General features: G+C 41.3%; 1 protein-coding gene across 3 annotated transcripts in view; it reads right to left on the bottom strand.

Moving 5' to 3' along the window:
* The window catches only part of cacna2d3a (calcium channel, voltage-dependent, alpha 2/delta subunit 3a), a 151,711-nt gene that overhangs the window by 93,662 nt on the left and 44,146 nt on the right, over positions 1-13,903 (bottom strand). For all 3 annotated transcript variants that reach the window (XM_078170001.1, XM_078170000.1, XM_078170002.1), the window contains exon 4: positions 9,709-9,768. In XM_078170001.1, coding sequence (XP_078026127.1) covers positions 9,709-9,768 — 60 coding nt within the window. The remainder of the gene's footprint in view (positions 1-9,708; positions 9,769-13,903) is intronic.

A 13,903-nucleotide genomic window follows, 5' to 3' on the forward strand; every position in this document is an offset into this window, starting at 1 on the left:
TGAGTCAACAGCCCCAAGGGAAAGAGGGAGAGTGAGACAGAGAGGAGACCTCGTGTGAAGCGGGGGTGGGGGGGTTGACCGTGACGCTCCACCCTCCGGTGTTCACTTTTAACTCCACTTCCACTCTCCTTTTTTTTTTTAAATTCACCCACCTCCCTACTCTCTCTTCACGCTGAGGAAAGGGGGAAGACACCACTCCGAGAGTGTGAAAATGTGACTGGAAAACAACCAGGGGGCACGGATACAGGTAATCAGTGGGTAAACAAGACAGCAGATTGAGTAAATACCTTGGAGGAAAGGTCAAGTAGGGGTTCGTATGCTGTGCTTAAAAATCCTTCATGCATCTTAAACTTTGTGCTCACCCACTCTGAGAAAAAAACGTGACTTAAACCTATGTAGCACACCTCAAAACAATTCTGCTGCAGAGTGTGTGTGAGTAAGAGGGAGACGGGAACACAAATATTATCAGCATAATGAACTGTCATCATTACAGAGCTGTAATTTTTATATTTAAAGCAATACATAATAAGCATTTAAGTTGCTCTTCTTGAGGTTTCTTTATTTAAAGTTTATTTTTGGGTGGGTTGGGGGGTTTTCTATATTCAAAGCAAGGCTTTCAAGAGTCCTTTTTACGCCGAGATCGTGTGATAGAGCTTGAACATAAACCCTTCGTTCTGGTGGCTTTGCTTATTTCATAGAACCAAACAATGGCAGCATAATGCCACTCCAGGGTGTGATTTTTACATAGGGAGGGCTACTGCTGACTAGGGCTGCAGCTAACGATTATTTTCATTGTCAACTAATCTGTCGATTATTTCTCCGATTAGTCGACTAATCATTTTATCAAAAAATGTGTTAAAATGTTGAAAAATGTCAGTCTGTCTCTCCCAAACCCCCAAATTATGTCATTTAATGTCTTGTTTTGTACTCATGTCAAAGGGTTTTAGTTCACCATCATGGGAGAGTGTGTAAAGCTGCCAATATTTGAACATAAGAAGCTGCAATAGGAGTATTTTAGGGTACTTTTATAGTACTTTTCTATGAAAAATGACTCAAACCGATTAGTCGACTACTAAAATAGTCACCGATTATTTTGACAGTCGATTAGTCATCGATTAGTTGGACTAATCGTGGCAGCCCTACTGCTGACTTCAAGACAAGACAACTCTGCCCACCCATTCTGTGATCATAGGGGCTAAGGAGAGAGGGTGTTGTATGCTGTCCAAAATGTAAGTCCCCTTATGGGATAAAATAAAATAAATAACATTGACTTAACATAGAAAGTGTGAAGTGAAATGAACACAAAGTAGAATGTTTGTAAAAACAAGTTACATCCCATTAAAGCTCTATCCGCCACATCTCTGTGTATGCAGCCAGTGTTCTCTGTCTGAAGGGAATAAATAATCAATTTGATAACTACTTAGCTCTCCAGACTCGCTCCAGACGCAACACTGAGTTGTGAAGAGACACTCCACTAAGAGTCAGATAAGTCATGTCAGGTAAGACACAACTTAGTGGCTTCTACCTGACCTTTCAGTTTTCTTTGCAGAGCGTCTGTGTGATATATATAAAATACAGTTAGCTCTGATTGGTATCTGTGTGATGCGCCATAACTGTTTGATCTCCAGGTTCAAATTGGGTTGTCTTTCAGTGTTTGGAAAAGTGTTGTGTTAGTGGTTTGGGTTCACTGCATGTTAATTAATCAAAAAACTAAACCAGCGAATACCACGAAAGGTTATTTGTAGAATCAGGTTGTTTTTTCCACCTTACTTAACCTCACTATTGATTTTATTTTGTTCTGCTTATTGCTGCTTGATATGGTGTAAGCATTGGTGCGATAACACCATAAACAAGTTGACAGTGTATGGGAACATGTTTCTTTCTGAGCTCTCAGGTTCATAAACAAACTGTTTCATTGAAAGAAGCTTTCCAGAGGTTTGTCAGTGTCAATGTTTCTGGGCAGCACACTATTTCTCTGTAGGGAACCTCTCTGACCCCGTCTCTCTGAAATTGTAGACGAAGGTTCCTTGAAATGCTTTGTGTCTGGAGCTGGCAAGCAGTGTGCGTGCTGTATTTGTGCATTATACGTTAGACACTGAAGGCCAACTCTTGAATAAATGGCTTAACAATCCCATCTTCGCATCACCGGCCATGCATGCCACAGGACGGTGAAGCAGAAGATACTCTGGACACACAGGCGCACGCACTCGAGTCAATAATTTTTGCCAGTAATAAGAGGAGCAAATTGGCAAATCAACAAGCATGTGGCCACCTCTCTGCACTCTATGGTAATACCCCAGACAGGGGAGCATGAGAACAAAAGACAGAGGGAGAAAAAAGAGAGATTAAGCATTTCTCTCCCACCAGCTCCCCCCAGACTGGGGCTACATTTTCAGTCAACATCAGGCTTGGCAATTGGCTGTTTGTCTCCAACCTCCAAGGAAGGATTTCATTGGCTGCAGAGGGCATGGGAGACTGCTCTCTGCTTTCCTATTTACAGTACATGAGCAGTGCGGGTAAAAGAGCAAGGGAGGAAAATCGCAGCAGATTACCGTGCCAATTTCACATGGAAGCAGAAGAGCTCTGGAAAGGATAGATAAGGAAATTCCTATCAAACCACTGCCAGCCAAATATGTATCCAATAGCAAAAAAACACACAAACATTTTATAATAAACCCCCGAATAGTGATGGAGGAGGTTTCACCCTACAGCGTGGATGTGGTATTTTTAGCCCAGCTGGTGATAATTACCATCTATTCACCATGTTCTGCAGTAAAAGGCACTATTAGAAATGCCACCATCAGAGCTGCACCGACACAAACACACACACACCTACACAGGTGTGCACATACAGCGCTTACAAAAAATGTACATGTGTATTCATATTCATGCATTTAAATAGAAACAAAAAAACGCGACAGCAGTTTGTGATCGCAACTAAAGAATGCTCAAGCATTTAATTTTATGCTCAGGCAATTCAAAACACAATTAGCAATGAAAAATTAATGGCTGCGACATAATTTGCCAAGAGGTACTGAAAAACCTGCTTAACTAAGGATAAATACCAACACACACACACACGCTCATATAGACTCAGACACAGAGATGCTAACATGGGCACCCTAACATGGATGCTGAACGATAGCCAGACAAAGACATTCAGTTATTATTACTATGATGGCCGAGCTGCTGAAGCGAAGATTCATTTGTGACGGACGTCGAAACGCAATGCGGAACCTCCCACATTTGGAAAGGGACTTACTCTACACTTCGTCTGTGACTGTCAAGATCTTTCAATACATTCTCTCCCATTGATGTCACTTGTAAATCACAGCACAGCTCCACCTGTCAGACCCTAGCCACGCTAAACTCACTTCAGTGGATCAGGAGGGTGGAGACTGCAGCAGCATGGGTGGCCAAACTAAGCAAGGAGAGAACGATGAAGACGATGGAGATGATGAGAGCATTAAAAGAGTGTAATGTTTGTTTTGTAAGAATGTAAAGTAAGCATGTATGTTTGTCTTACCAATCTGCACTGTTAATGATTGATGATTGGTTGAGGGGTTATGTGTAATGCGCTCATGAACATGATGATGATGAAGAAGGCGATGATGAGTTCACAGTGCTGGCAAGCGGTGTCAACAATTAAGCTCCGTAATAAAGTTAACACCGCATCATACTCCAACTGCATCTCCCATTACATTAATCACTGATTAAAGTAGATTATATTACCGTGGTCCCACACCATGCCAACAAGCATCTGGCAAGTACATGTAATTGTTATTATCATGTTAAATCATGTCCTCCTCCCTCATTTCTCCTTCTCTTTCCCTCCTTCCTCCTAGTTACAGCACACAACATATATAACACAAGTATGTTGGTGTCATGTATCTTCCTGTACAGAGGTGTTCTGGCTTGAAAGTGGCGTCTCGCTCTGGCCTAGACGTTATGAAACTCTGCGTTACACTATAGGCTCTCTATCAGCCATTATCAGCTGTGGAGCTGTGTCATTAAAGCTGAAACAAAGGGACACTCACTTCGCCGGGCTCATCTCATCTCCGCCAAGTAATTACTGGCATAAAGCACCGCTGCGAGCCCACACAGTGTTACTGCCCCTCAAGCAGCATATGAAAACACAAACACGCAGACGAGTGTCCGTAAGCAACACACATGCAGATGCACAAACACAGTGTTCACAAGAACATGCAGAATAGTTGACAAACACGAGTGCATATCTATGACGGCAGTTTTCTTTGCCAGCATTAACACGAACACACACTCATACACACTCACAAGTAAAGATAAAGCATAAAGCTGTACAGGGACCCATATACAGTATATATGTTTATGTACTCCACCATGGGCAGTTTTCAACAGGCAAAATCTCCTCAGTAACCCATCCATCGTTTTTTAATTATACTATGTGATCAGTTATATGAAATGTTTCTTTCAAGTGACAGCAGCAAGAGAGAGTTTGTATTAGGGTTGGTTACGGTTCACATTTGAACTGATACCTGTACTGGCACCTCAAATTCAGTACCATTATGCAACAGTATCTTTATTCGGTACTTTACTCTTTGTGCAACAACAATATAATTTTTGAACACACTGCAATAACAAGTGATTCTTCCCCTGTCTGTCTCTTTGCTTGTGTGTATGTGTGTGTAATTTAAAAAACACAATCACAAGCAGCAGTGATACTAGGCTATTTCTAAAATAAAATCGAAAAGAAAATAGACCAGATAGACCTAAATCATCAGCGCTGTAGCCATAGTTTTGGCTCCCTGGGAAGCTGACGGAGCTCCTTGGCCAGCTTCCTGGCTTAAGGGCATTTCGCAGCACTTCTGTCTCCTTTCTGAACATGTACGTTTCACTGAGCTCTATTGCCTGCAATGCAAAGCGCCCTAAAGCCGACAACGGAATTCCAGGGAGGCAGTTTTTTTTATTGTTTTAAAATTCGTATCCGGTAGTACAGACAAAATTTGATGGTTTCCCCTAAAAGTACAGAGTTCATCACCCAACCCTAGTGTGTCTATTAGTATCTTGTTCTGCTGTAAATTTCCTCCACTCTCAGGTAAAAAGGAACAGGTGGTAGTCACACTTTTCCCAGACCAACAATAGTTTGAAACTGACTAATGCACACACACAAAAACACACACACAAAGTGACTTTGCGATGTAATGTTGCAATTTTCGGTAACACTTTTCTTGAAGGTATCTACATAAGGGTGACATGACACTGTCATAACTATGACATGACACGGTCATGAACATTATGTACATGTCATAAATGTTTATGACTACTATAATGACAAGTTGACATTGTTTGGGTTGTCTTGATTATGACAACTTGACATTAATTAAAGTGACATTACCAGAAGTTGTCTTTGTCATAACAACTTGACATTAAATTTGTTTGGGATGTCCTTATAATGACAACTTGACATGAACCAGGATGACATTATCAGAAGATGTCTTTGTCATAACAACTTGACATGAAACAGAAATGCACCTCTTTTTGTGTTTATGACAAATTGACATAATGATTATTATTGTTATGACAAAGACATCTTCTGGTAATGTCACTTTAATTAATGTCAAGTTGTCATTATAAGGACATCCCAAACAAATTTAATGTCAACTTGTCATGACAAAGACAACTTCCGGTAATGTCACTTTGATTAATGTCAAGTTGTCATTATAAGGACATCCCAAACAAATTTAAAGTCAACTTGCCATTACAAAGACAACTCCTGATAATGTCACTTTGATTAATGTCAAGTTGTCATAATCAAGACAACCCAAACAATGTCAGCTTGGCATTACAAAAACCGAATGACACTTAATGACAGCAGTCATAAATGTTTATGACATGTACATAATGTTTATGACAGGTTCATGACCGTGTCATGTCATAGTTATGACAGTGTCATGTCACCCTTATGTAGATACCTTCAAGTAAAGTGTTACCCAGTTTTCTTTACTGGCTGATCTCCTGCTATACACTTTGCTTCAGCACATTTACATTTTCCAGAATGGTTTTCAAAACCCCAGAGTGGACGTGCTGCAATCAGCTGCGGGTGACTGCGCAGGTGAAGCAAAGATGACTGTCAGACAGAGAGAGACTTCTCCAGCTGAATAAAAAGGCACTCTTTCTCAAAAACAACATTGTGTGACAGCATTACATCATGGTCTAAATTTGGATCTCTTACTTTTCTGTGCAAAATTGCCTTGACAGAAGCACTTGCTGATTCTTAGGAGCTTAAACCTTATGTTAAGTACAGCAGCTTAATTTTTTTTCTCTTACATCAAACACCACTATAGCTGCAGCAAATCTCAATAAATTATCTCAATGTGATGTTGCGGTATCTATAAGCCTGCAGCTAATGCTAAGCTAATTTTCTATCATCCATTGATCTGGCAGTTATTTTCTTGATTAATTGATTCATTGTTTGGTAGCAGTGTATGCTCATGTTAGCAAAGCTGGAAACAGAGGATACATGTTTGGAGTTTTTGCTTAAAAAATGGGTTAAAAAATTAAATTATCAGAATAGTTGCTGATAACTTTCCTTCCCATTAACAGCTGTGTATATTAAATAATAATATTACACACAATCCAAACCAAACAGGTCCACATATTTCTCTTCGAAACATTGTTAAAGTGTTAATGTCACAGAGGTGGAAATTGCAAAGTGTGTGAAGAATCAAGCAATAAAACAAAAACAGAATAAAGGGAGTACTGTGAGAGGAAGATTCGGAGCTGGACAGCAGTCAGTGGTTAAATTTAGTAATTGATCCACCTTAATGGCCCATGACAGCAGAAAACCACGGGGCATTGACTGTAATGCCTTAAAGAGCTGACAGAGTAAACACATACTCACCGCCACAGGCAGAGACACAGGCGCCCATAACACTCACGCCATAGACTTTATAAGTAGTTTAGCAGCAAATACTCCCAAGTCGGCTTAGCATCACATTGCCTCTTTAAAACTCAAGTTTCTGCTGTTGCTCCTCCTACTTTAATAAACTATGTTCTGAGATGTGCATGATGCGCAGCAGACTCAGGCGAAAACATCACAAATGCACTCTCACTCTCTCTCTGCTTCTATCACACACACACACAAACACATACAAAGCTGCACTCTAAAAATTAAAGCTGCTCAAATGGATTTGAGGCAGAACCATGAGAGCAGAGGCTGGGTTTGGGGGTGTGTATGCAGATATGATTAGCTGAATGCATTTGCCCAAGTCTGCAGAACTGAGGGTGGAACTCCCAGGGAGTAGTTTAAAATTTGGTTGAGTTTCTGAGCAGGACTATGACAGCGATATGATATCATAAATAATTCATGGTTTATGTTTCAGACCCCAAAAATGTGTTTGTCACAGATTAAAATCTGGCAGGAAAAACATGAGGATTAATTGTTTCACCTCTGACAAAATACAGTATGTAAGATGCTTTCCACATAAAATGTAATCTTCGGTTATTACTATTACACATCTGCAGGCGCAATCGTGAGGCTTTAACGGAGCGGTAGATTTGTTGTACGGAGACTGAGGATTTGAACTACAGTATCCCAGAGTTCCCCCTGTAAATATGGACCTCATCTAATGGGCTGAAGTAGAGTCCAACATGACCTGATTTCAGTGAGCTAAATTCATATTTACTGATATTTACAGAACGCTATTGATGTGAGGCGACTGAGTTATCTCACCGTAATGGAACTGAGTGATGGCAAAAACTACAAAACACTGGCTCCTGTCAACAGCACAAAAATGGATGCTCAACTTCTGCCTATTGCTACCAAAATATAGGAAAGGCGATGAACACTAGAGCTGCAATGATTAGTTGATTGATCAATTAGTTGATCAACAGAGCTACAACTATTTCAATAACTGAATAGTTAGTAATTTTTTTAAAGCAAAAAAGCCAAACATTTGCTTTGTCATATATAAATATATATGTATCCATGATGATAAACTGAATAGCTTTGGATTTTGGACTGTTTTGACTGTATTTGTCACTTTTGGCTCTCGTAATTACACAGGGCACGATTATCACTATTATCTGTCATTTTATTGACAAAACTATTGATCAATTAATCGAGAAAATAACAGGCAGATTAATTGATAATTAAAGGAATTGTTAGTTGCAGCCCTAGTGGACATCAAAACCAGCATTTACTGTAGATCCTATTGAACATTTCGAAATAAACGAACTTGCTAGAAACCAGTAAAATCACTTTTTAGGGGTGAATTTGTTTGTGGCACTCACCCTCACATTTCCAAATCTATTTTTGGCACACACTGACAAAGCACGACAACTGATCACCAAAGTGTTGATCACAGAGCAGTAACCGTGTGAGCTGTGTTAAAGACATAATACGTGAGAAGTGTGTGTTTGGTTTTCTTGAGCACACTGCCTGTATTTTCCTATTTTCTTCTTTCTTTTGAGATACTTATCGGTGTATACCCCCACAGTGCTCAGGTGAGGTCAGGCAACCAGGTGCCAGACTGTTAGCAGCAGGCATCCAAGAGACACAGCACCAAAAAAAATGCAAATACAGTGACGTGAAATGCCACAAGAGTGAATTTTGGGACAGCTTTTACTTTTACTCTCACTAGCTAGCATGTTAACAAACAGTTACCGGGGCGTTGGTGGCTTAGTGGTAGAGCAGGCGGCCCATGTACAAGGCTGTTGCCGCGGCGGCCCAGGTTCGACTCCAGCCTGTGGCCCTTTGCTGCATGTCACTCCCTCTCTCTCTCCCCCCTTCACGCTTGTCTGTCCTATCAAATAAAGGCTAAAAATGCCCCAAAATATCTTAAAAAAAAACAACAACAAAAAAAAGTTACTGACAATCCTGTGTAATATACCTTTAAACACTAAAGCAGGTGTTTCTTTAGGAACTGTGCCAAACTATCCACCGCCTTCCAGTACTTTGCACCTTTTTAAATCCAGATGCCAATAGCTAATTCTGCACATTGAGCTAACTGGGAAGCTTCCTCAGGATATTGAGCACATTACTTTTGCAATTTGTGCTCTGATTTGTGTTCTACCTCGTGCAAGCGTGCACATCTCATTTATGACGTCGCTCAGAAACCTGTCTATTTAGTCTGGCTCAGTGTAATGTCCCATTGTCTATGATTTTGCTCAGTTCTCCACAGAATGCAACATCATTAAAACAAGATGGACCCATGAATCCCCAGTAAATGATCACCAGCAGATGCTGAAGGGTTAGGGTGGATTTGTTTGTTTGTTCAATTATAAAAAAAACACTTATGTTTATGTAATTGTCTTTGTACGCGTTTATTTGGAACGCCTGCTTGTGTGGGACTGTGAAACACCCGACAGTGTGGCTGTGGCAGGCCGAGACATATGCTGACAAAATGATTATAGAGAGATGTGGACAAACACACACTTTTAAAAGAGAAAAGACTGTTAAGCCTAGTCAAGCGAAACAGACTGCAGAACAAGATTCCTAATGCCTTTTCTCCCTCGCTCTCCTCTGTTGTGTTTACAGAGGCCCTTGTCTTTCGCTGAACCTTTTTCTCTCACTGGGGTCCAATCACAGAAGCACTGGCTTCTGACGGATAAATTATTTCAGCATGATTTAATTAATGAGCTTACAAGACCGGCGAATGAGGATGTTGATTGTAATGATGTTTGTGTGGTCAGAATGTGAACTGTAGATTCAGACACGTATGCACATACCTGTAGGTTTGGATCCTCCTCGTGCTGTAGGTGGGCTTCCTCTGCCGCCTCCACCAGTCTCTACAGGAGAGGAGGAGGAGGAGAGGAGGAGAAACACTGCTTTAGCATAAAAGTGAATTGATTAGTGGGTTAAACAATAACAGGCAGAGAAACAGTTGCACGGAAAGTAGCTTTACAACTGGCTTTATAAGTATCCCTTAGCACAAGAGCAACACTACAACCCCTCAGGACACACACACACATATACACACACACATACGCAGACATTTGGCCATCTCGTGAAAAGAGGCTATTTTCCTAAATGGTTCAGCAGTAGAGGTAATGACTGCCTCGGGTTCTTTGGACACTACCACAACAAACTCCATCACCAGTTCATGTTGCTCTGCACATGCACTCTCTCTCATACACTCCACAATGCACATACTGTACACACAAACACACACACTCACTCTATCATCACCCTCTTGCTGCTACCGTCTGCTGTGTGTGCCTGTAGGGCGGTGCGGGTATCTCTGTCCCTTTGAGTCAACGTTATGCTCTCTCTCTCCCTCCCTCTCATGTGGGAACTATCATCTTTTGAAAATAGCTTTTTATCAAAAGCAGGCAACATGTCACCGTCATCATCCTCAAATGAAAGATAATCTTTTTAAACGTAAGTTCTCCCCGCTTTATGACTTGCATCTTTTGTGCAGTGGCAAACAGGAGAGAGAAATATTGCAGCACTATGTAAAGCGTCACAGCCTTTTCATGTTACAGTAACCTACATGGATGGTTTTCAAGAAGTACACGACACTCAAGATGTGTTTTAAGTGCAAACACTGAGGGGCGAATTCACAAAAGGATTGCATGGCTTTTAGGGCACTAAACCTGCACAAATGAGAAAAAAGAAACAGTTGAAATGCACCGCTTACTGCGCTCAGAAGCATCTTGGTGTTCCTGTGCTACAATATTTGCACATTTTTAACTTAGATTATATACAATCATTTGGTACAAAATTGGCCCCTTTCTATGCCAATGAGCCTCACTGCAAAAACAGTTCAATTCACAAAGATCAGTGCTGATAGCTACATAGAGTTACAGTGAAATTAAAAGCTTCTTCAGAGAGTTGGTGGTAACTGAATGCAGTTATACAAGGTGCCACGCGCAGCACTGACCTGAATATGCTTTTTCTCGGTCGCATTTAAATTCCTTTTCTGAAGGAAGAACAATTGTTTCACCCACCAAGAACTGTGGTGGAGACGGGCACACTGAACAAGCTGAAAGCTAGAATGGACAATAGCAGACACCCTCTCCACAGCCGGAGAGTGTTGAGCTGCATTCACACAATGTTTACTTCTCTTGGGTCACTGCTGCTCAGAAGACACAAATTAGTTGAGCTATGTGTCAATTGGTCAATTAAAAAATTTACACAATCTTTATAGTCTCTGAGTGGCAAGGGGGTATAGCGGTTAGCTATAAGCTGAAAGGATCTGGTGTCATAGCTGTCAGATTTAGGTACTCTTTACTCAAGACATGAGATGAAATGTACTCAAACATAATGAGTGCAAATTGTTACCTCACATTTACTGAGATTCTACAGGTTTGTCTTAACAGTGTAAGGATGCTTCTGCACCTCGTGGTTTGAAAATTTTAGGGTTTTTTTGTCTCTCAGCTGTTGTTCTGCCTACTGTGTTCTGGTCACAAAGGCAGCATTTATACCTTGTCAACTGAATAGCTGCAATCAGACACAAAAAACCTGCAAAACTTTATGGGTGTTGTCTTATCTTTTGTGAATCGGACCTTGAGACGGAGCAGGTAGCAGCTACAAGTGATGCACAATTTATTGTGCTATCAATGGTCACAATTCAGTGTTTGTTAATTTGCCCGTGAGTATCTGCTGTGTATTTGTGACTTAAGGTGAATATTAGGGTTCCCAATCTTGATTTTTTTAATCATTAGTTAATCTGATTTTATTTCAATGATCAGTCATATTTTAGTCTAACCTGGAAATTCAGATGCCCCGCCCCCAGCAAATTTGAATTTGCACTGCACGGGGATCTGGCCCTGACGAGTAGAGCCCGCTGAATCGCCTATCGGACCAATCAGATCAGTCTATCTGACAGAGGCGGGCTCTGGGCGGGCGTAACATGATGAAGACAGCGCTGCGCCGAAGGAGTCGGAAAGTAAACAGCCAAGATGGCAGCTGCTGAAGGACCGCGTCCATTCAGTTTAGCTTTGGAAGAAACGCTAAGTCAACTACACTTATCTTCTTCCTTGAGAGAGGAACAGAAGACTGCCCAAGAAGCCTTCGTTTCCAGGAAGGAAGTTTTTGCCATTTTGCTGACAGGATACAGCAAAAGCAAAATATATCAGTTAGCCCCACTGTTCAGCAAACAAATGGGGCTTAGTGCAATGAATACGTCACCTTGTATTTTGCTCTGATTAGCTATCGTGCTATCCAATTGCGTGAGGCGGCATTTGAAATGCCTCAGTTAGTGCCGCCCCTTGGGTAGGAAGGGTGTATCAGTGAGGGCCAGACTCAAAATCTTTCTAGATTTGAGTCTGGATTTTCACACTAAGTTTATCGTTTAAAATATGACTAAATACTTATGGATAATTACCCCGAAGGTTACATATTCGTACATTGATTTGTCCCACTTACAAATCAAAAGACATTTTGTTCAAAATAATATAACACAGTAAAAAGCAGCAAATCCATACTATTGAAAGGAGAGCACCTCTGAATATTTGGCAGTTTTGCTTGATGAATTGCTTGTTGTTGATTTTCTTTTTCAAGGTTTTATTGTTCTTATACTATGCAAGACTGCACAACGAAATGCAGTTGTATCTCCCTCCCAAATGATTAATCGTTCCAAATAGTTTCAATGAGGCAGTTTGTTAAGGCCGGCAACAGCAGAAGGGACAAAGTTCCAGCTAAAGGGAACTCTTCTCCACTTTAAAGCCCTGTATCTACAACCAGAAAGCAACACTGTGAAGAGTGGACTAAGGGGGTGATGAGTGTCACTTGCTATTATGAGTGCAACGTGTGACACAGCTCTGTGGATGTTTGAAAAATCAGACCAGGGAGGCAGATGATTTCAGAGGCATTATGTGTGAGAGATAGTTTACATAGTAAAGAAGCAGATGGAACAGCACACAGCATGGGTTAAATCATGTTTTTGTAAAACAACAACAGGAGGTTGGGGACAACAGAGATAACTCTGATTTGCTGTGGTGTGTTGATCAAAACTGAGTTTATTGTCTATAATGACTCAGTGATATTTAAAGCTGTTGACCTGTTCTTGCCATTGATGAAACTGGGGTTCTGTCCAGTGTGGGGTGTGTCTGATGTGCCAAAGACTAGTTCTTTGGTTTTGTCACTATTCAGCTGGAGGCAGTTTTCTGTGCACCATTGTGTGAAGTGGGAAATGGAGTGTTGATAGGCTGTAACAGAGTTATTGTCACTGAGTGGTCCAAGTATGGCAGCAACATCAGAGTATGTGGTGATGGGTGAAGGGCTGACACGGTCATTTGTATAGAGGGTGTAAAGGCCTTGAAGGGCTCGGGTGCCGGCGATGTAGCTGTGCCAGTCCCTCCGGCCATTGGTCTGTGAAGAAATTGTAAAATTATACTCAATAAAAAAAAGTCTAGGGTAATAATGACTGGCATACAGCAGCAATTCAAACAGGCTAAAGGTGAAGGGCCTGATGGAAGGCTTTTGGGCCCTGAGTAACAGCTTCAAGGATCTCACATACACACACAAGCACTTCTTTCTGCTTCCAACTGTGATGCGCATGGTATGTTCTCATAGCAAGTCATTTCTCTCATTCACAGCTGGTCCTGGTGTCTATGAGTTTTGGTAATGCACTTCCATTTCGCATTTCCATTCAAATGGCTTTACCCCTAAAACTACTGCAATCAGCCAGCTTATTTCAGCTGAGCCATGTGTGAGTGAGTGTGTGTGTGTTGTGCTGCTGCTGTGTGTGCAGGCAGGCTGTTTTGGGAAGTGAACACTGTAATCTAGAGCCTGGCCAATCATTTTCTTCACCATAGCAACACACCTGGCCGTTGCATATCATTGCATATCAATCCGTGCTCGGTTCTGTTCGGCTATCGATTCACGTCTAACGTTCGTTCTGCTTCCTTTCCCGGTCTGATTGGCTGAGAGAGAACAGCAGCAGACACAGTGAATGCCTCTCTGTCCTCTCTGGCCTGG

This window comes from Epinephelus lanceolatus, chromosome 8 (genome assembly GCF_041903045.1).
Source record: "Epinephelus lanceolatus isolate andai-2023 chromosome 8, ASM4190304v1, whole genome shotgun sequence".
Taxonomy (NCBI): Eukaryota; Metazoa; Chordata; class Actinopteri; order Perciformes; family Serranidae; genus Epinephelus; species Epinephelus lanceolatus.